The sequence below is a fragment of the Acanthopagrus latus genome, chromosome 15 (assembly GCF_904848185.1).
Source record: "Acanthopagrus latus isolate v.2019 chromosome 15, fAcaLat1.1, whole genome shotgun sequence".
NCBI lineage: Eukaryota > Metazoa > Chordata > Actinopteri > Spariformes > Sparidae > Acanthopagrus > Acanthopagrus latus.
Window position 1 is genome coordinate 10,478,934 of NC_051053.1, and position 22,974 is coordinate 10,501,907.

At 42.3% G+C, this 22,974-nt stretch overlaps 1 protein-coding gene across 6 annotated transcripts in view; it reads left to right on the top strand.

Moving 5' to 3' along the window:
- Positions 1-22,974, top strand: part of pde10a (phosphodiesterase 10A) — a 66,707-nt gene that overhangs the window by 33,787 nt on the left and 9,946 nt on the right. For 3 of the 6 annotated variants that reach the window (XM_037124338.1, XM_037124337.1, XM_037124339.1), the window contains exons 2-15: positions 1,157-1,288; positions 11,582-11,610; positions 12,838-12,961; positions 13,829-13,878; positions 14,004-14,144; positions 15,248-15,403; positions 16,279-16,329; positions 16,881-16,939; positions 18,267-18,318; positions 19,133-19,275; positions 20,167-20,259; positions 20,441-20,627; positions 21,578-21,720; positions 21,875-21,958. In XM_037124338.1, coding sequence (XP_036980233.1) covers positions 1,157-1,288; positions 11,582-11,610; positions 12,838-12,961; positions 13,829-13,878; positions 14,004-14,144; positions 15,248-15,403; positions 16,279-16,329; positions 16,881-16,939; positions 18,267-18,318; positions 19,133-19,275; positions 20,167-20,259; positions 20,441-20,627; positions 21,578-21,720; positions 21,875-21,958 — 1,444 coding nt within the window. The remainder of the gene's footprint in view (positions 1-1,156; positions 1,289-11,581; positions 11,611-12,837; positions 12,962-13,828; positions 13,879-14,003; positions 14,145-15,247; positions 15,404-16,278; positions 16,330-16,880; positions 16,940-18,266; positions 18,319-19,132; positions 19,276-20,166; positions 20,260-20,440; positions 20,628-21,577; positions 21,721-21,874; positions 21,959-22,974) is intronic. The other 3 variants (XM_037124340.1, XM_037124341.1, XM_037124342.1) reach the window with 3 other exon arrangements.

Consider the following 22,974-nt stretch of genomic DNA (forward strand, 5'->3'; position numbering starts at 1 on the left):
CGGGAGCACTTTGATTCTAAAATTAAATCGAATTAAAGGTTATTTAACAACTGCAAGTCTTAAACACTCTTCGCTGAAATGCAGGAGATACCTGCAGCTGAAGTGGATGCTTCGAGCCCCCTGCATCATCCCACGCAACTGTCGAGCCCACGCCACCCCCCTCGTTCAGGTCATCCACCATCCGGGCACCGTGCAGGATTTCAGACAGACAGCCCCACTTAGTGATATTTTCATTCCGCGGGTGTGTTTGTGTGTCTGACAGCAGAACACATGCCTTCCAGCTGCATGTCCTCCTGTGATTCATACTTGAAGGGAGTCTACACAGATGCTGCTGATAACCAGACATTTCGTGAGAAAGCGGTATAAAAAAAAATATAGGGGCTGTCTAAAAACAACAACGCTCTTTGTTTTATTATCTGATAAAAGACACAATTACCACACACCATACCACAAATCTAAATATATCAGCACTGCTGTACAGGATTTGTTTTTTTTCTTTTCTTGGAAGAATTACTTTTGATTGCCTCTAATGTCAGCGTTGAGTTCGAGGTCTCATGACGAGATGACGTCTCAGTTACAAGGCTTTGTTTCAGATGCACACTCCATTTGCGTGAGTGACCTAAACATGATTGTTTCCTAGTGGATCACGGCGGCCTCTCAGACGCCAGCGGGTGTATTAAAAACAACTTTCCCCCAACGATGGTCTGGCAAATGGCTTTTTTCCCTGACAACAAAGACAGTAAACAGCAGCACTTAGTGAGCTCTCAAGAACCTAATTGCCTATTAAGCACAATCGAGTCCTCCTTTATCTTGCTGCCTCTGTTGGGGGCTCCTGTCCCTGGAGACGCAGCTTTACAGTAAACATAAGTGAGCTAGCCCAGCTATCAGCTTTAGCTGGAACCTAGGCACTGTTGCTGCTGCCGCTGTCACCTCAGAGTTAAAAAAAAACGAGATGACCTTCGCTCGTCTCCGGCCTGTGCATTTGTTTGGGTGGTTGTCGGGAACACTGTGCGCCTTTGATTTCCACCCTCCTGTATCTTGAATCTCTAGCATTCCCATGATTTCTCAGCCTTAATTAAAAAAAAAAAAAAGTATTTTAACTTACTCAGGAATAAAGTTGTGTTCTCTGAAAGACGTCCCGTCTCTGTGTTTTCAGGCTTGACAGATGAGAAAGTGAAGGCCTACCTCTCCCTGCACCCGCAGATGCTGGACGACTTCGTGTTGGAGAGCGTGAGTGCAGAGACGTTGGACAGATGGCTGAAGAGGAAGACCAGCAGCAGGCCTGCAGGTATACCCACACAGACAGACACACACACACACACACACACACAAGGACAGACATATGAACACACACACACAAACATGCTGCAGCAGTCTGGATCACGCTGACATAATGATCAGATCAGCAGATTTCAGTATATTGACGTAGAGTTGTAATATTTTGCTTTGGTTAAATGTTTTTTTTGCGCACATAATCCCATAAGAGTTCCCGACTAGTAAACCACAAATACAGGCTGCCCTGAATATCTGCAGCCGAGTCAGGCGCTGAACAACTGAAGCCTTTTTTTTTCCTCTTTAAGACCAGAGAATAACCAGAGTGTTCCTCTGCGGCTTGTGTTTATTATCCCGGCCATTTGCAGTACAAATCACTCATCTTCACATGTGTCTCCTTCAATCGTCAGTACGTGTGATAGACAGAAGAGAGGCAGAGGGAGCGGGCCTGTCGGGTGTTTACGGGTCATTAGATGTGTTTGAGCGGGCCGAGTTGAGTCTGTGCTGCGCGCTCCACACACAGCGGACTGTTTCTCAGACCAACCGCATCCATCAAGGGCCCACAGGGCTGGCACTCGGCCCAGTCGAGCTGCTGACGTCAGAGGCGACCTCCAGAGACATGCAGCCGGCTGAAGGGGGCCCAGGGGAGGGGTAGGGATGGTGGTGGTGGTGGTGGTGGGGAGGGTTGTGCTGGCTCAGGGTGTGGGTGTGTTGAAGTGAAGGGGGAAACTGGCGGAGGATGGATTTGTCACATTTTGGAGCTGCTTTCTACTTCATGTACAGACAGCCATGTTCACTGCAGCCATGCAGACATCTACTCCTGGAGTCTGAGCCTGCATGCGAAGCCATTTCCTGTGCACAGTTCGTACATATGTGTGTGTGTCCGTGTGTGTTTAGGTCGACAGGTACCAAATAGAGGCCCTCATGTTAATCCTTCTCGCCAGGCGCCAAGTCGGAATAACTAATTTCAGTTCAGAGCAGATGGAGTCTGTGCTGATTCACCCAACTTCATTGCGGAGCAGAAAGGCGAAAAACCTTTTTGGCTAATATTTCCGTTTTTTTGTTGTTGTTGTTTTTCAGCTATCATATGAGTCATGAAACAAAACTCTGAAAAGGGTCAAGGTTTTCCCATGCTTTGCGAAGACTTAGCAATTTAAGTAGTAATTTTGTTTACTGCAAAAAATTCTGAACATTTGAAACAGTTTGAAATACTATTTTTTTTTTCACTTTTCCCTCAGACAGTGAGCGAACGCATCCACCCAGACAAATGAATAAACTTAGATGCTGTTGGGAACACACGGAACATGAGCCTCGTCATATTGATTTTTTAATAAAAATCTTTAGGGATAGAAGGATGTAAGATTTTATCAGCGTGACTGATGTGATAAAAAAAAAAAATCTGTCAAGATGAGTTGGTCGTGTTGGATTTCCATTATGGAGTCATCTTAAATGCTGGATGATTGGATATCCTCATGAGTTACTTGAAAAAACTGTGTAGATCATTAGCATAGTCCTATACACAGCTCCTGATTTATTTTAAATTGGTGTGGGTATGCCCTTTTTTAAGCCATTTTGATGATAATCAGGAACCCCAGTAATTTTGTATTGGATGATGGTTACAAGATGTTTATATATGTAAGTTTCTCCCTGCGGTGCCAAACATGGTGTCAGTGTGGTGTTGCATCGAGGTGAGGAGCTCCAGTGTTGTGACAGCACTAGTTTTGACCTCTCTTCTGTTCAGCCACTGGCCACCATTTGTTCCAGTATGGCAGGAAAGTCGACTTTCAGTAATTGTGTGTGAGGCACCTCGTCGCAGTGAACAAAGTCGCTGTTATCGCTGAGAAGAAGCTCAGAAGTGCTGATTGAGCTGAAAAATCGGTGCTGCCTGGCCTGTCCCAATGATTCTGGGTTTTTAATAAAAAGTGAACCGCTCTAACTTCAGGCTATTACAGTTACCATTATATTAGTGGCATAAAACGATCTTTGTTGTAATTATTTGTGGACAATTTATCACCCAGCAGTAACTGGTTATTGTGGAACTGGAAATTTGTAACGTAAAAAAAAAAAAAAAAAATCAAAAGTAGACATGAATATTCATTCAGATGGATTCAAGCGAGTTTTGAATTTCACAGTTAGTTCTCATGTTGCTTCTTAACTGCTGGCTGCCTGGAAGGTAGTAAAAAGCAAGAGCTCTGACAAACTATGTTAGTGATCCCCTGATAGACCTAAGGCTCCTGGTGAAGTGGTTACCGGCATCGATGCGTTGGATGATGAAACACAGTGGAGGACCGTGCACTTACTGATGAATACACTGTAGGTCATATGTAGATATGCAAATATGCTGTTCTGCTACAAGTGCAGACATTTTTTTCTCTTTACAAAGTCCATGTCCGTGAATGGCTGATGGAGCCAACTTCATTATGAACCGTGGGTGACGGTAGATATTTCTTGGAATAGAGAGATGGGGACCACCAGACCACCATCAGAGTCTGGGATTTTAATCACATAAGCGTTTGGGGATTTTGTTTGACGATCCACGTTGTTGTTATTCTGGTGTGGATGTTAGTTTGGATGTAGCCTGTGGAGCCAGATGCAGCTTTAGTCTTCATTTGTTAAACTGCAGTGTTTCATGCCAGAACGGAGCGGTGCAAAGTCACGAAACTTCCGGTTTAGCCCTCTGCTAACTTGAAAATGGATCAAATTATTTAATTATGTATTGTGTTTTATTGGGAGAGTGAAAAGACACGTTTTGTGGGGATTTGTGGGGTGGTCATCCGCCATTTTACAGCCACTCCTCTCCGCAGTGTAGTCTTATGAGAGGAACATCTTTTTGGGACGTGGTGCATCACGTCACATTGTTATTTAATGGTTTCAAATTGGCTCCAAACCCTGGTGCTCTTCCTGTGGGCACGCTCAGACCAAAATGTTGCCAGTTAAGATACATTGTGGGTAATATCGGTGTCATGCTGTGACACAGAAAAATTATGTGTGGAATAAATCTGTGGTTCTTATTTATCTGTTCATTAACTGGCCGCCGTAAGGCAGACAGTGTTGGAGTGCAATGCTAAATTGGTGCAATACATCTTTAAAGGAGCCCTGTGGAGTTTTATCAACATGTTGAATGTGTTTCCTACTACTGTTGAGTGCTGTTACACTGACCCACAGTAGATAAACTTCCACCTTGACCACACCAGACTCACACCACGCATGCTGAGTTGGTCTAAACCACTTACTTGTTACTTTAAAGGTTTGATTTGTAAGAGAGCTGACCTCTGAGTGTCATTCCCATCTCCTTCTTCAGCTTCTTACAAATCGGAAGTTTAAGTGTTGAGCAACGTTCAGCCACTAGGTCTGTGAAGTTGGGCTCATGAGGCGACCGTGAACATGAGTAATACGCCTGACAGCTCTCTCATTGAGCTGCCCCGTGTCTCAATCTGTGTTGATCTTTACATCACACCAGTAACGTAAGTCCACTTCCTGTGTCAGACCAGTGTGAGCAGACACTTAGGCACCACTCCGAAGCCTCTCTGTGGCTGTATCCAATCAAATGACGAGCGCTGTCTAATTTCTGGTTCATCTCACAGGCTCAACTGTGTTTGGGACGATCTGACTTGTAGATTTATTTGACACTGTACTCCATTTATTAAAGAAGCTGGACTTTTCCTAGACATATTTTTCTGGTCAAAGTAGCTCATATTATCTATTTATGTGTCCTGTAGTGATACTTTTGAGGGATCAGATTGATCTTATATCTGAGTGCTGCAGCAGCAGCAGCAGGTCCTGTCATCATGTGATCGTCACTGAGATAACCGCTGCTTTCTGGAAGCAGTCCCTGCAGCCTGTCCCGTTCTCACTTATCATGTGATGAGCTGCGCTGGATAACATAGATAGTCTGTCTGTACACATACACGCAAGTGTGTGTGAGGGTGTGTTTGTGCAAAGGTTGTGTTACAGCCTTTCGTTCCGCTTCCAGCCTTTGCACTGTGTAGAATCTGCTGAGTGGTGATATTATATTTGTCATGATAGATCTTGCTCTGTAGTATTAAGTATTTACATATCAAGTTCAGCTGCGAAGGCAGATTTGGTGTGTCACAGCACTTCAGCCTTTTTCTGAACACTATTTCCCAGAATCCCCTGCTGATGTCATTTGACCATCACACCTCTCTCGACCAGTCCCACTGGCAATGTTTACTTCACGCCACACGCTGTCATGGGGTAATTAATAAATCCCTCTACTGCTCGCATCCAGAGGCCCCTCATCACTCGCCTGTGCCTTCTGCACACTGTGTGTGTGTGTGTGCACGCGCGCGCACACACACACACACACACAGTGAAAATGTAACAAGTGTGGCTCTTTGTCAGAACTTCACAACTTCTGCTCATACAGAGTAATGGATAAAGTCTGCATGGTGTACATTTCTATTATCACTGCTATAATTTTAACAATATGCAATGCTCCAGCTTTTTTTATTTCATGTAATTTAACATTTTGTGTTGGATCTATTCTCCTCACTTCTTCTTCCCTCATTTCCTCAATTTGTGAAGAAGGAAGCGTAGTTTAGATTCAATATTATCTCTCAAAATTAGATTATATCTGAACTTGAACTGCAACTGACAGTCATTTTTATTGCTGGATAATCAGTGTCACAAAAAAGTGAAAAATGAAAGTTCAGATCATGCTTTTGGATAACTTGTAATTACAAAAACAGAAAAGCAGCTCACACTCGTTTGTAAGAGGCTGTAAAACGGATACTTGGAATGTTAGTAATAATAAAAAGTTGATTGTCCCTGACGAATCAGACTCCATGTCTGAACAAAAATATAGAAGTTTGTGGAAGAAGTCTTTCTTGCCTGAGCTCCAGAGGGCAAGAGTTGGGCCGAGCTGTGAAGCAGCTGATACTGTGTCTCAGATGTGTTTGGATGGCAGTGGCAGACAGACAAAGATGTGCTTGTGTAGCAGAACCTCATACCCTACCACTGTGATAAGCGCTGTCTCACCTGCAGGGCTTTCCATCAGGAGGGAGGAGGGAGGTTGCCCCACACGGCGCTCAGTGAATACTGTTTAAAATACTGGGAGAAAAAACAGTTTAAATTTGCTGGTTTGGCCAACAGAAAGGTTTTTGTTCTTAACAAGTAATTTCACACCCAAAAGTAATCATCTGAATGCCGGGAAGTATTAAGCTGTTGATATTTACTTCCCAAAAATTACAACAACCATCTGACTGTTACTCAGCACTTTTTTAACCAGGCTCCCATTAATATCTCTATTTAAAGATCACACACTTAGACACAAACACAAGTGGAGGCAAACAGGGTGCTGCAGGTTGATGCAGGACTGGGTCAACACATGTTGACTGCTGAGTCACTGCTATAGCTGACCATCCTGTGTGTGTGTGTGTGTGTGTGTGTGTGTGTGTGTGTGTGAGAGAGAGAGAGAGAGAGAGAGAGAGAGAGAGAGAGAGAGAGAGAGAGAGAGTGTGTGTCTGTGGCAGCCGATCAATGAAACGGCCATCAAGTGTTGTGCACGTTAGACCCAGCTGACTGGGGGATTTTTCCCCGGTGAAAGGCTTCAGCCCGAGGCTGCTGATATTCTCTGGGTACTTCTTCAAATCATTTATCGCTGTCAGTTCACCAGAGACCTTTGTGCTTATATGTCAACGGCAGACTTTGTGTGCTGGCGTGTATGTGCTTGGGTAAAGGTACAGAGTTTGACGTCTACTTTTCTTATCCTTCTTCTTCCACTTCTTGTTATTCTTCGTCATCTTCAAAGATCTGTCAAAAAAAACTTTGTTTCAGTTTGAAACTTTTTTTGGGGGGGGGCGCGGCATGTTTACATCTTTATATTGGATAAACTTTGTTTGCTCGACACCTTTGTACAGAATCTCATGACCGATGATTTTATTGGTTGAACCCATTTAAAAATCTACTTTTTGCCAGCAGCACGAATGTCCGTCATTCAGGAGCTTTCATCACAAACCATGAAATCAATAAGTGCACAGATAACCTTGTGTGGTGCGAAAAGGCTTTCACTATCCTGTTATTATTATCATGGTGTCTGAACTAGAATCAAATTTAACACCAGCATTCATGAGAGAGTTTGTCCTGTCTGACCTCACATGGATCCATTCATTTCATTTCAGCTTTGCTGTTTGTTCTTTTTTTCTCCAAAAATGGTCAGCTCCTCTGTCTGAACTGTTACACTGGAGCAAAATAAAAAATAAAAAATGTAGCCTACTAAAACATAACTGGACTTAATGTGAAACTAAAAATAAATAACTAAATGTTTTTTTATATGCTCATAGTATTTACAAAATACTATGAGCGTCAAATTATGATATATTATTAATTACAGGTAACCATGCATTTAATACTGTTATCATATGTTATATATGTTATACTTTGTAAGTTCTTCTACAAGCATTTCTTGTTATATTTGTAGAAAATGTCTTAACATATCAACTAAAATCAATACATCACAGAAAACAGTTTCTGTGGCCATCATAGGCCTTGAATAAGCCTCTGTAAATGTTTCATTTAGCCTACTGGCAAGCAAGTGGCACAAGAATGGTAAAGAAACAATGTGCGTTTCCTTCAAATACTAACATGCTAGCTTGACAGCAGTGAGTCCAAACGATAGCCATGTTGATTGTTTGCGTTTATTATGATAGTGTTATGAAGTGAGTTGGAGTTGAGGAGGTAGCACAAAGCACACAGGCCCTGAGCCTAATCAGAGAGCCACAGTGGCATCAACAGCCTCCTTCATCGGCTAATGTTAGCACAAAGCACAGAACTACAGAAGGAGGAGTAACCGTCACACCAGGTAGCCTTTTCAGACGGAGGTATGTTTGTGACAGCTCCTTTGCTTGTGTTTGTGGCTTCTACAGATTTGTTTATGTATTTATTAGGCTTAAAAAGCTAACAGAGCTTTTGGAGCATAGCAAGCTAGCTGCTAACATCTCCCAGCTAGTCAGCAAGAGCTGCAGGGCCGTCACTGTCGTTTGATTTACAACGTGTATAGTATTGGTCTACATGACAGAAAAAACATATATAACTTGCAGCTATGTGTCCTGGTGCACCAGAAAATAATTTTCACTGTCGTTCCAGGTTGGGAAAAGTTTGAATGGAGTGATAACAGCAGGTCTGGTTAGCGTCTGCTGGTTTCTAGACAGTCATGTTTAGTTTTCACCGCCTCATGAGCTGGCAGTGTATTTTCTCAGACTATGTCTGCTCTCTCCTCCTTTGTTTACTGACAGCACAGCGGTGTCCCTGAAAATATGGGATGGCATTACAACAGGCTACTGGTCTCTGTCCCTAGTTGACAGCTGACCACATTGTATGGAGATAAAACAAAAGAATAGCAGGACACACACATTGTTATACAGTGTATGTGATACAATTTGGAGCCTATTTGATGTTATAGACTGTAGCAATCACCAACGTTTTTGTCAGGGAGCAAGAGCACAGCCAAAGATACCACACACCGTATTTTCTAGCTATGCTCTGGCTTCTAGGAACACCAGGAATGAGAGCCATGCTGGACCTGCACCTGCTGAATGTGTGCACGGCCGTGCATGCTTACTTTAATGAAACTATTGGAACTGGTCCAACCGGGCAACTGGTTCAGCACAACACATTTAAAGGTTCACCTGACAGGGTATATAGCCTGCAAGCACAACAGCATCCCGTCATTTTGGCCCCTTAAACATTTTCATCTCCACTGGGACCACTACGCATGAGATGCCATGTCTTTTTTTGCTGCTAATAGCTCGCAGTTATCTGTTGCACATGTGTTCTGCACTGTACGTAATGTATGCTATGAATCAAATAATGTGTAGTTAGTAATAATTTATTTGTAGTCTGAGTACTCAGAGTAGTTCACATATCATTACACACTACAGCATGTACACATTATGCACCACATTACATCACATTGCATATCATTTACTCTGGTGTTATGCTGCCCAGTTTGTGTTACTATGAAGTCAACAGGTGGTCAGGTATTTCATGTAGCACCTTTAAACTGAATTTAATGCAGCAAATGTAATTTGTCTGTTATTCATATCCAGTTATTGAATGAAGGTAGTAGGTTGTTTTCTCTCATTTCTTAACAGAATTATCCAATAGGGCTGCAACCAGCAGCTATCAGCTAATTATTCTCTAGACAGGCCGATTATACGTTTGGTTTATAAAATGTCAGAAAACAGTGAAAGATATTCTCCCACTTCCTCACTGTCCAAGGTGATATCTTGAAATATCTCGTTCTGTCAGTTCAAAACCTGAAGATATTCAATTTAACATGATACCAAAGAGAAAAGCAGGAGATGTTTGAGAGGCTAAAAATAGACTTTTCTGCTATTTCTGCATGAAAAACGACTTCAGCGACTCATCAGTTATCAACATAGCAGTTAATTAGTCGACTTGTGAATAATCATTGCAGCTCAGTTGCAACAATAATCCGGTCATTGACTCTATCATAGTATCTGTGTCAAATGGCCGGTGTCAAGTCGCTCTCTTGTGATATGAAAATGCAGACGAGGTATCCTGCTGTATTTGTCAAATGTGCCCTTCAAAGGGCTTCATGTCGGAATATTGTTGGCCTCAACAAGTCATCATAAAAAAAGGGCTCTGTGTGTATTTTTCCTTTTTTTTCCAAAGGGGTTTGAAGTCTTTTTCAAGTGCAGCTCTCTGTCCTCTGATTGACGTCACGCCCGGCCAGGGGTTCACTCTAAAATAGCTCTCATGGCTAAGTTAGGAAACTCATAGCACACTGGAGGAATGTTTAAAACAACAAACAATGTAGCTGGCTGTAATTTCTTCCTTCACATGTACAAAGAGGTTCATTTTTCAAAGGAAGACCAGCTCGAGTCAGCACTTCAGGAGATGTTTCTAAAATCTGCCCAGTTTTTTTTTCTCTCTGTCTCTCTCTCTCTCTCTCTCTCTTTTATCAGCTTGGTTTGATCACATGAAAAGTCACCAAAGAGATCTGGGCTTTTACTGTTCTCGTGTCCTGTTGACGTGTAATGAAGAACCGCTCGAGCTGTGTGAATGGTTTTATTTTCGTCTCAAGTAGCAGCGCTCCCAGACCCGCTCCCAGACTATAAGTCCAGCAACTGTTGTGATTGGCCGACGCTTTCGTTATTATCACATACTTTGGTGTTTGCGTCCAAAGACAATAGTCATATGTCTGCTGTCTCTCCAACAGCCTGAAATCACACCAGGAATTTGCACTTGAGGCCGCAGAATTTTGCACTTGTCAAGTTAAATGAATGCCTCTCTTAATTCTGTTTTAGAGGGAACATAGTTTAAGCAAATGTCTACCTACATCGACAGCATGATATATTCATTCATAATTTATTCATAATGTGTATTAATGCTTTGAATATGCATTTGCTCATTTACCATTCACCTGTCTGCTGTAGTGAGGGCGACATATGGTTCTGCCTACCTGCTGCTTGTGTTGTTGTGCCTCTGTAGTCCATCCGTGCGCGAATACCCACCCAACCTTCTTACAGCCAGGCCAGATTACCTAGTCATTTTTATTTGCAAATGCTCTGATTCTTTTCATATTTTAGTTTTATTTACATCTATTATTGATTTAATTAACTTTCTTTACTAATACTTATTTCTGTCACTGTGCTGCAGCATCAGCTACATTTCCCCTCTGGGGATCAATTAGAGTTATCGGCTTATTGTAGATTTTTGTCTGGCTCGCCGTGTTGTCTGCTCTTTAATGCAGACCAACTTGATTTTGCTCTTTCTCAGCAATGACTACATTTGCGTTTGCATAATAACACTGACTTGGCATCTACCGTTTACCAGGGCCTTCATCAGTTTTAAACATCGCTTGTATCAAAGCCGTCTCCACTAACCAATACTGATTAAAGCAAAGCAACGTGTCTGATATGTATTATACTGACCAACAGCCACATATGATCATTTATTTAAAATGCCAAAACATAATGAAGCAGCAGGTAGTCCTTAAGTCTGCTAACATTAGCCACTTCATGCTATGGATCACAATAAACCAAGTAATCTAGTACTGCCAGGATGAACCTGTAACTTAATAATTAAAGTTTTCATTTGATGTGTTAAAAATTCTCTCTGTTTGTTTTGAGTTTATCAAACTATATCGAACTAGCTAACGTTGGCTAGCTAAGTACAGTGATGTGACACAGCAGAAAGTCCAAGTTTGTAGGCTACACGCCCTGATCATTCATGTCTCATCCACCCTCTAACAATATGGGACCTGATCCTAAAAGGGAACCAAACTTCAATTTGTTTTTTAACTTTGTGATTTTTCTCTTTACAGATGACACATCAGCTAAAGAAGTCAGCAGGGTAGGTTTTCTGCTTAATCTTATTAATTGTCATGTTTCGATTCTTTATTGCCTTTGCCCCCCTAAATCCCAAAGCTAACCTAAGTGACAGATTCAGTCTTAGCCAGGAATGGACACTATGGCCAGACTCTTTCAAGGACAGCATAGCACACAATGTCCTTTAATAACTGCAAAAATGTCCTGGTGCACTTCATTTACATGCACACTAACTATGTTCTTTGACAACAGCCTTGTTTGTCCTTGTGCTCACTTTCTTTTGAGCAAAGACGTTGTGACTTTGACTCTTCGATACGAAAAAAAAAAGAAAAGTTATGAAGACAATCTTGAAACAGTTTACAAATTTGTACCTGTAGTGATGTTGACATCGGAGGCCAGGCTTTGTGACTGTTCAGGTCAGCGTCATGTAGATAATTAACAAGAACAAGAAGAATTGCTGCACTCAGCACGTGTGTGGCAGTTGGCTGGAAAATTTGGGGAAAGAGTAGCTCCCCTGTGCTCCACGTACGTATGTTCACACCTTTGTCATCTTAACACCATCATGCCCTTAGGAGACCAGGTGTCAGGGCCCACAGCAGGGCCCCAGAGCCGGGCAGAAAGGACTTCACACATAAACACACAGAAGAAGAAGAAGAAAAAAAAATTGAACAAGGGCCACTCGACCCCTCAGTGCGTCATCCATACGTCTGTGCAAACAGGATGTAGGAGGATAGAAGGCGTCCCGTGGGAGAGGCTTTCTAGTACGCCACTCTCCCTGCCGTCCTGTCCTCACCCTCTCTGCAGGCGCAGAAATAGACGGCTCTCTGACCCCGCACAAGGCAGGAGGTCTGCTTCTTACATAACCACACTTTTGAGGTGAGGCTGAGCGGAGAAGCTCTAATCAGAGCTGTGGGGCTCCGGCGGCCTCCTCTGGGGACAGTGAGGGGATCCCTGGGCTAGAATGCAGCAGTGAAGGGCGGTGTGAGCGTGGGGTGGAGGATGTTGTGATGAATGGCTCTGCTTTTGTGAATGGCAGGAAGATAATCCCTTTTCATTCATTCATCTAAAAGAAAAAAAAAATCTCATTCGAGTTAATCGCCAGCCACTTCAGAACCATTAGACCGGACGCAAGACAGACTGCAGGTTGTCGTCACGTTTTTCCTTTGTCGTGGCGCTTGCTGAGTTTTGAAATTCAATCTGGGTGTTTATGGCGAGGCTGCCGAGTTGCAATATCTGTGTGTCTTGCGTCCAGCAGTACCAGGACACGAATATGCAGGGCGTGGTGTACGAACTCAACAGCTACATGGAGCAGCGGCTGGACACTGGAGGAGACAACAAACTCCTGCTCTATGAGTTGTGCAACATCATCAAAACAGGTAAAACTCGACATGAGTCAGCACACTGGTCCCCTCGGCTTCAGTTCACATCACGCTGCTGCTGCTGCAACCTGAAAGTGACACTGAGAGCACACATTTAATGTGGAACTTGATCATGACAGTGGTATTAGAAGCGTCTCCTCGTGAGATTGGGAAAAAAATACTTAATATATTACAAGCAGAATATTTGTTTAGAGAGCAGGAGTGACATGCATGCATACGATAAGCAGGAAGAATTACCCCTGAATGAATAGTCCCAGTTTTTCTCCCTAATCATTCAGGTTGACAAACCAAAATGAAATTATTGTTCAAAGGATCTAACAAACTGGATAATCTAATCATATGATCAAGCAATCAGTATTATTTTCGAATGTTTCTTAATTCCGCTCAGATATTGTTAAATGTGAACAGGAACAGCGATCAGGAAAGGTCCAGGACTTCATCCCTCTAACCGAGACAGAGTCTGACATCTTAAATCGTATTAAGAAATGTTGTCAGAGAATCAAACAGAAAGATCATTTTCACCCAAACCACACCTCTCATTAACTTCTTGATGATCTGATGGTCCGCCAGTCTCTCTGTTGCCACATTATGTGATAACATGACCCATATATCAGTGTGAAATGGGACTTTGAAAGGCGGACTGGGAATGAGATGAACTGGATGGTTGTCAAAGCCCTCGGTCAGAGTGCCCTCGTTGTTATGTGGGACATTGTTAATAGATTGTTTTTAGATTGTAACCGGACTGTTGTCTCCTTGTCACACGTGTCCTCTCAGGTATATCTAACATTGATTTAGACGGTTTAACAGAATGTGACTTGGACTGTTTTACTGTATTTAAACCACGTCTGTCCCTCACTTCTGCAGCAACAAAAGCTGATGGATTTGCACTTTACTTCTTGGGAGAATGCAACAATGTAAGTGCAGAGGACATTTGCTGACTACATCTTGAACACTAACACAGTTGTGTATATTTTTTACATGTATATTTTCTTTCTTTCTTTTTCTCTCCCTCTCTCTTCTTGTCCTTGCTTCTCTATAGAGTTTATGTATGTTCACTCCAACGGGGGCCAAGGATGGCCCTCCAAGCCTCATTCCCTCTGGCCCCATCGCATTTGGGACAACCATTGCCGCTCATGTTGCCAAGACTCGCAAAACACTGCTAGTAGAGGACATCATGGGGGTAAGGCAGTGCAGACTTATCCATCTTGGAATTTTATATTGCATGAATAGGAAAGTAAATAAAAACAGATGACACAACAGGGCTGAATATACAGATTTTGCGCTAATTACTGTCACGCCGAGAAGGAAAAGAGTTGGATTCAAATTCAGGAAGATCAGTTGAGGAAGTTTTATTCAAAATGCATGGCAGGAACAGGAAAACACAACAGATGACTCGACTAAGACTAAACAAATGACTGGAGTAGAAGTAGGGAAAGCAGGCTGGGGAGGAAAACAGGAGCACAAATACAACACAAAAACCCGCGAAAAACACGAAATGACAGGACTTTGACAGTTACGATGCTCAAGAAATCATGTTTTTTGGCAGCTACATTCCAGTCTTTGGCTGATCAGTGTTACTCCTGTTCAAAAAAATCCAAGCCTTCCTGTTGGAATGTATGGTAGTTTAACACATGATGTTAGATCCTGAACATGTTCATTCAAATGTAGTTTGTTCATCATTTTCCATCATGTACCTATTGCTCTCTTAGCCTGTAGGACACACAGATCAATTAGTGCCTGTCAGAGGAGTTTAACAGTTCACTGCTTTGCTGTAAATTTTGATTGCAGATCTCCTTCTGCTCTATATTCTGTACATATGTTTCATGAAGTCACCACCTGGTTCGGTGCACTCGGCACATTCAAGCTAAAAATGAAAACATACTCTGAATTTGAATTGAGGGTTCTGCACTTGCCCACTGCAGTGCTTACTTAATAAATGATGGGGGACTTTTCCAGCTAGAGGCCCAGTGTCCTCATTCACACTTCACACTGTGGACAAGAGAACATGTCCAAAAAAAGCGGTCCAAAGCTCTGGTGGGCTCTAAAATTCATGAAAATATGAGCAAAGGTGCTCTGCATTGAGAAACAGCTAAAAGTTAAAACTTCAGATCAGATGGTGTGTTTGGCTTCAGAGACTAAATGTTTGCCCTGCTGAGGGCTAAATGATAGGATCTGTCCTCTCTGTCATCAACATCAGTGGATACACTGAGCTACTCTGACCTCCTTTGCTAAACTCCTGCGCACTTCCGGTGATAACGACCGTCACTGACCTGTGTGTTGCAGGACGAGCGCTTCCCCGACGGCACAGGGCAGGACTCAGGGATCCATGTTCACTCTGTCCTGTGCCTTCCCATCCTCACTGCCATCGGGGACCTCATTGCCATCCTGGAGCTGCATCGGCACTGGGGCAAGGAGCCCTTCAACCTCAGCCACCAGGAGGTCAGTCTGACCCAGACAAAACACACCAAGAGTGGGAGGCTGGAACAGCAGTTAGCCTGGTATTCACCTTAATCTGGATCTGTTTAAGATCTCCGTTAGATGTGTGGGGTGCAGTTCATTGTGGAAATGTAGTTTGTTTCAGTGGACTTTCTATTTGGTGCTCGTGAAATACATTCTGGAGAAATGGCAGGGCGATGAGCTGAGAAGTGGTAACGATGATTAAGCTTTGAAGAGTCAAACTTTAAATGTAAAACTTGGCATAAACAATCTCTTGACAGCAATCTCTTGCTACAAATCCATCTGCAGTTCATGAACTGTTCAGGAAGCAACCTTTAATCAATCTGTAGCCTTTAAGCTGTGTGTTTGTGTAAAATCATCCATGGTTGCATGAATATACGTTAGTATGGGTGTTTTCCCTGATCAATAGGCCAAACGCTGTAAAAAGTGCTGTGTTGCATCCCACTCCATGAATTTGGTCATTAAAAAGTGTGTGACAGCGATTCCACAGTCGTGAGCTTATGATGCAGGATGACATCTGTCAGTCTGTGTAACTACATGTTTACTCTTCTTGGTTTGTTTGTCAGCGTGAACAGTATAATTTTCTTTCCTTGGTCCGGACCAAATGAACTGAACTACAGGTGTGAAAACAGTCATGACATGGCAGCATCGCAGTGCTACAGGTGTGCGTCTGTGGACTCAGAGTGACTCTGATTCTATAGGCTGACTGTCTCTTCCGTTAACAGATAATTATGTTGAAATACACAAGAGAGGAAATGTGATAATAACCTTTTAAAAATGTGTGATAATGTGCGTTAATTGTGATACGTTGTTTTTTGCCGCAGTCCCTCGGAGCTTAGCTTCTGTTTCTTTTCCAGGTTGCAACAGCTAATCTAGCGTGGGCGTCGGTTGCCATTCATCAAGTACAGGTGAGCAAACTTCCACAGAGGACTGGTTTGAATTAGAATTGCACATTACGGCCAACACACCGCGCTGTAACACTTCACCTCCGACTTGGAACAACCCGTCCCACTTATTATGATCTTGGATGACTTTGTTTGTTCTGGTTCTGCACTGGTGTTTTTAATGGGGAAATCCACTGTGTACAGGAACTGGGTTGTCACTGGGCCCAGTCCAATCAGCTAAGCCGTAGATTCAACAAACAGCTCCCCGAAGACGTCATTACGCCCCACTGGTGTTAGATAGCACAACACCTCAGAGAGGCAGCGTCCCACTGCAGCACTGGCCACAGTGGATCTCAGTGAGCGGCGTAGCGCTGTAGCATGCCGCACTGTGCTGCTCGCTGCAAAACACTCTGTTGTTACTGAAAGTCATGAAGGGGGCCCACAGCCAAGTGTGTAGACAGCAAGTCTGTTTGTTTACAGTACACGCGGAATGCTGTGTGGCCTGTGAGAAACCTGTGAAGCGTCTTCACTATTGGGTCATGACCTTTTTTTTTTTTTTCCTCCTTTGTTTGTAGGTGTGCAGAGGCCTCGCCAAACAGACTGAGCTCAATGACTTCCTACTAGATGTGTCAAAGTAAGGCCTGCTGATGGGACAGTGTACATTTATGCTGATGAAATCATACTTAAAATGTAGTTACACCATGTTCTTACTCAGTCTGAAAAAAGTTAGTGTCTCATCTTTACTCATGTCAGGTCAAAGGTTAAATACAACTTTTTAGCTCACACAATAAAAGAAGTGATAACACTTAATACTAAGGGTACAAATCACATAATTAACTAACGCGTGACTAAGATGATTGAGGCAGGAATAAATGCAGGACGTATCATGAATTTCCTGGTGCTCTGTGAATAAATGATCACGTTACCATGACTTTATATGATTCGTTCACAGTTGACAGATAATCAGTTAGGAAACAGCACTGCACATTTACTTCATACGTTCATTTATATGCATCACGTCATCTGGATTTCCATTATAAAACACTTAATTTATGTATATATCCCAACCAATCCATTACCAAGGCAACAGTACTTTACTGGGAATATAAACATTATAAATGTTTCATTATAATCTGCATCATAATCTCTAAAAGACATTTTTCATATTGCCCCATATTGGACAACTTATACACTGAGACGATGAATATATAACATAATAACATCATATATCAGTCAGGCTCTATTAGTGTAACTTTTCTTATGATTAAAATGTAAATATCTGCATCTGACGACCAGTTTGATCTTAAAAAATATGTACAAATAATGTAACAACTGTGAATTTACATTCCTCAGCTGATGACTGTTCACACAAAGTCATAGTAACACGATCATTTACATTGGTGATGAGCAACAGAAATGTATGACGCACCCTGCGTGAATTCATGCATTCAATCAAAATGAGTCGTGTCTCAGTTAAAGAGATGATAGACTCTACAAGGCAGCATAGCAACACGGTTACCGCTCGCAGACTGTCTACTGTCTAAAGATTAAAACACAACTGTAAGAATCCCTACTTCACCTAGAAACCCAGACCTCAGTGCTATGAGAAGGCAGAGTTAGACACTGTATTGATAAGGAGGCGGTTTGCCTACTTACGTAGTAGAGAGAATGTGTTGAATCATCTACAGACTTCGACACAGCAGAAGGGGGGCTTCTCATCGATGCCTTCTTTACCTCCATCAGTGGGAGTTCTTTTTCTTTTGGAGTTTTTTGGAGTCTGGTTGTTGTCTATTTTTAGTTTAATCAGTAATCAAGTATATGATGTACCCTTATTATCAAGTGTTAGCAAAAAGAAATGACTGGAGTTTTAGGCAACACAGCTTTCATGTCTTGAATGTGAACATCATCAGAGCTTCCCATTTGTCAAACATCTCAATGCGCCATTTCTTCTTTTCGCACAGAACATACTTTGATAACATTGTGGCAATAGATTCTCTACTTGAACATATTATGGTGAGTGTGATCTCTGCAAGTATGTGTTCATTCACATTGTCTTCAAGGCTACACATCCTGGGAGTGTGTGCTAGCTTATGTGTGTTAAAAAGAGAAGCAATGCTGCCATAGGACAGATGTGAAAACTGGCCATCTCGATACCTGAGGGGCATAACATAACGATATGTAGCAATAATAGTAGTAATACACTTTCTTAAAATGATTATTGTAGTTTTTCACTACCAGTATAATAGACACATACAGAGGACATACTAAATACAAGTTAAGACTGTCTTCAATCTAAACTAAGCTCAAGTTTTAAAGTGTAGAAGTTCCTTGGCTTGCAGTATTTGTTCTGCTTTGCAAATCTAAACCAAACGTGATCTGGATGAGTGTCAAAGATGACTTCCCTGTTTCTTTTACTAAAACCCACCTGTGTGTTTGTCTGTACCGTGTTGCCTCGTGACTGTGTTGTCATCTCAGGTCATTCAATTCATCTGGTTCAAACACTGAAATGAACTGGAATGACCTGTACCTGTATATGTACCTGTGTGTGTGTGTGTGTGTGTGTGTGTGTGTGTGTGTGTGTGTGTGTGTGTGTGTGTGTGTGTGTGTGTGTGTGTGTGTGTGTGTGTGTGTGTGTGTGTGACGTAATTCTACATTTAACTGTTCCATCCAAAAGAAACTGTCAGTACAGTTATGCATCTGATTTAGTTAAGTTGCTAGACTTGATTTTGAATCTTTGGGGATTGGGTTTTTTTGTTTGTTTGTTTTTTTAAGCTAATTTTGAACCCTCATATACCGATGAAGTTCTGTCCCTGATGTTGTTTTGCAGATATATGCAAAAAACCTGGTGAATGCGGACAGGTGCGCACTCTTCCAGGTAGATCACAACAACAAAGAACTGTACTCTGACCTGTTCGATATCGGGGAGGAGAAAGAAGGCAAGCCTGTCTTTAGGAAAACCAAAGAAATTAGGTGCGTAAGATTTAACCTTTTCTCTAGGAGAGCACAGTGTATACTTGTGTCATTTTCATGGTGTCTTCAAATTTGATGCAAGTCTCATATGTTTCAGTCTTACAGTTTTCTAAAGGGGCAATATGTAGTTTTGGAGAATAAATTCAACACAGAAATGTAATAGTTACAACATTAATGAAGTAATAAAACAAACTCAACAAGATTTATATTTTCCACAGTTGAATAAACAAGCTGTTCTCAGTAGAAAATAGAAAGTCCCCACTGTTTAAAGCGAGAAAGGTGGCAGGGTCCGCCACATACAGAGTAAAATGGTATGAAACTGTGTTGTCCTTTAAGATCAGTTTGTTTATTCAGTTTATTCAGTCATGAAATGAAGAGTTTGTTTATTTAGTCTGTTTTAGCAAAAGAAAAACAGTCAATGAAGATCTTTCTCTTCTGATTAAAATTTCTTCCTCAAATTTTCCAATACTTTTTTTTTTGTCTCCATACATCCAAAAGTGTGTTCCCTGCATCTAGAGGACATTATTCGTTATATTCTACAGTAAACATGGTCATCTTGTGATAAAGGCAGCTCAGAAAAAATGTCCAATGAAAGAAAATCAATAGAAAAATGAGGGATAAATTCAAACAACCTGCTGATTTTGTACCATTTTTATTCAGACTTACACTGGAACATAATCATCCCTCCTTCTGAGGAGAAGTGGTTCATCTACACACTCTTTGCAGTGTAAAATTGCATTCTTAAAATCAGGTTTTCACATTGATTTTCACATTATTGATTTTTGTAATGCAGATTTCCCCCATCAGCCCGGCACTAACTCTCCTCTCCTCTCCTCTCCTCTCCTCCTCTCCTCTCCTCTCCTCTCCTCTCCTCTCCTCTCCTCTCTGTAGGTTTTCTATAGACAAGGGAATAGCTGGCCAAGTGGCCCGGACAGGGGAAGTCTTAAATATCCCAGATGCCTATGCAGATCCACGGTTCAACCGGTAATCTCCAACAGACCCTGTGATAAGCCATTTTTACTCACTATCCATTATGTATGGTTATTCTCCTGTATTTAGGCTAAAAACACTGCAGACTTAAATATGCTGCTCTTCTTATGTGTCCCCCACAAACTTAAATTAACTCTGTGCTGCCTTATATTATTTTGTGTGTCTTCATTAACAGGGAGGTGGACCTTAAAACCGGCTACACCACGCGGAACATCCTCTGCATGCCCATCGTGAGCAGGGGGACCGTTATAGGTGTGGTGCAGATGGTGAACAAGCTAAGCGGAAGTGCCTTCACTAAAACAGATGAGAACAACTTTAAGATGTTTGCTGTCTTTTGTGCTCTGGCCTTACACTGTGCAAACGTGAGTAAACTGAATTCAGTCATTTAAAAAAAAAAAAACAACAACTAACTGATCCTCTCCAACAGCAGAAAACCCCTCTCAGTCTGTCTCTGTCTGTCGGCATGAGCCTGCCCTTTATCTTTTGCAGTGTAGGTAGATGACGTGCAGCGATTATATAACACTTCATGGCCATGAGTGCTCGCTCCTGTTTGGCTCATTTTCAGATAGCTGCACCTTTGACGTAGTGGCCTCATCCTCGTCCTAAATTCCTACTTATAGCTGGAAGGCTTGTTTCAGCTGTTACTAGGCTGCAGGTTTCTCTATTTGTCAGAGTAGTAATTTCATTTTCCCTCCAAGGTTGACAAAGATAGTGCCAGCAGCTTTCTATTTAAAGTGTGCATTGCTCCAAAAATGTGAATTAAAGCTTATTTTCTGGCAGTGCATGGAATCGGGCTAACTCTGGGAGCTTGCGCTGTGTGGTCTGTCTGTCTGTCTGTCTGTCTGTCAGAGCCTCTCCTCTCTGTGGGGCCTGACTCACCATCATCTCGTGCGACAAACTTACGCAGGAGCAGCGTCACAAAGTTGGTTTTAAAATTGATGAGGCGTGTTAATATTTTAAGACAAGCAGTCTGCATCCGTCCACTGACAGGATTTATGTTTCGCTGTAATTTATGCCTCTCGTCTCTAGGAAACTCACTCAGGCCCCGGCCCCTGATTTATGGTGATTTGTGGTGGAAGGTGTGAGGCTTGGCGCATGTACCTGCCTGCCTGGGACGGGGGACAGGGATAAAAACCAGATGTGGAGACACTTTTTGGAGACACGCAGATAAAATATGATACGGGACTGTCGCGGATAACTTTGTCCAACCCCTTATGGAAATTTCGACTGTGATTTCAACAGGAGATGGTGTAACAGCGCCGGAGTGTTGACACTACTGAAGACTAACTCCTGTTCTGCGATTTCTCTGCAGATGTACCACAGGATCCGGCATTCTGAATGCATTTACAGAGTGACGATGGAAAAACTGTCTTATCACAGCATATGCACATCGGAAGAATGGAAGACCCTCACCCAGCTCAACCTCCCTGCACCCATTTATAAAGAGATCGAAATGTGAGTGCAGACCCGGTCACTAGTGTCCCTGAGTGTCGCTGGTCTACAGCCATGTGTCTGTGAGAGGGATGATGACAGAGTCCAGACCTGGGCGAGTCCCCTCCTCTGTCCCTGTGCGCTGTACGTGCTAATTTAAGACTCTGCTCTCATCCAGGTTCCACTTTGACATTAATCCCTTTGAGGAGATCTGGCCTGCTGTCTTTATCTACATGGTTCATAACTCCTGTGGAAAGACCAGGTATGGTGTTGCTGTCGCCATCGCCATGACAATGTCAGTTCTTTATCAAAGAGCTTCATGATTCACACTTAAAGGGTCATTCCAGAATTTTTTTTAAACCTGGGCCCTGTATTAACACGTTTTGGTGTGTAAATTATTCACTCTGAGCAAAAGTTTTTGGAATCGGTCCAGTAGATCGCCTCAACTATGAAGGTCAAAGTTATGTTTAATTAAATTGTTCTCACAGCCTTCAACTTCTGACAGCACTACAGCAACGACTCAGAGATAGAGCTGTTTGTTAAATGATAAAATCCTTTTCGCAACGAGAAAGACAAGTCTCGCTCTGAAATCTGAGTTGTTACAGTTGTCACCTCATCTAGATTGTCCATCATATAAGAAAATATATAATAATAATAATATTCACTGTACGGGGCACCGCTTAGCTCGGTTGGTAGCGCGTGTGACCCATGTGCCAAGGCTCTGCAGCGGACCTGGGTTTGACTCCCGACTCGGGTCCCTTTGCTGAGTGTCACTCTCCCTCTCTTACCCTGTTTCCTGTCACACTCTTCAGCTGTCCTATCAATAATACAGCCAGAAAAGGCCAAAAAAAAATTTTTTTAAAATAATAATATTCACTGTTTATGCTGTTAAGATAAAATACCATTTTGCATTTTAACAATCCAACAGAACAGGAGCTTGGCCCATGGTCCACTATTAACTCTAAAATCTGGTCATTCAGGAGAAAACATTTGTTCACCCCTCCTCTAGGTAAACTCTGACTCACATCTCCACCATTGTCCTCCTGCAACAACTCACTGCTCTTGATATTTTGCTGGTATTGTTATCAGACACGCACTATAGAATAACAACCTCTGTCTGTAGCAAAAACTAGCACTCTACCAAGGATGTAGCTTTGACAGTCGGAGATGCCTCAAAGTATTACTTTGCAGCCATTGCAGTTGTGCAGCTGCCGACTGAGGAGATCTACGGGACTGATATGATTCCAAAAAATGTGGTGAATCTGAATCATCTACACA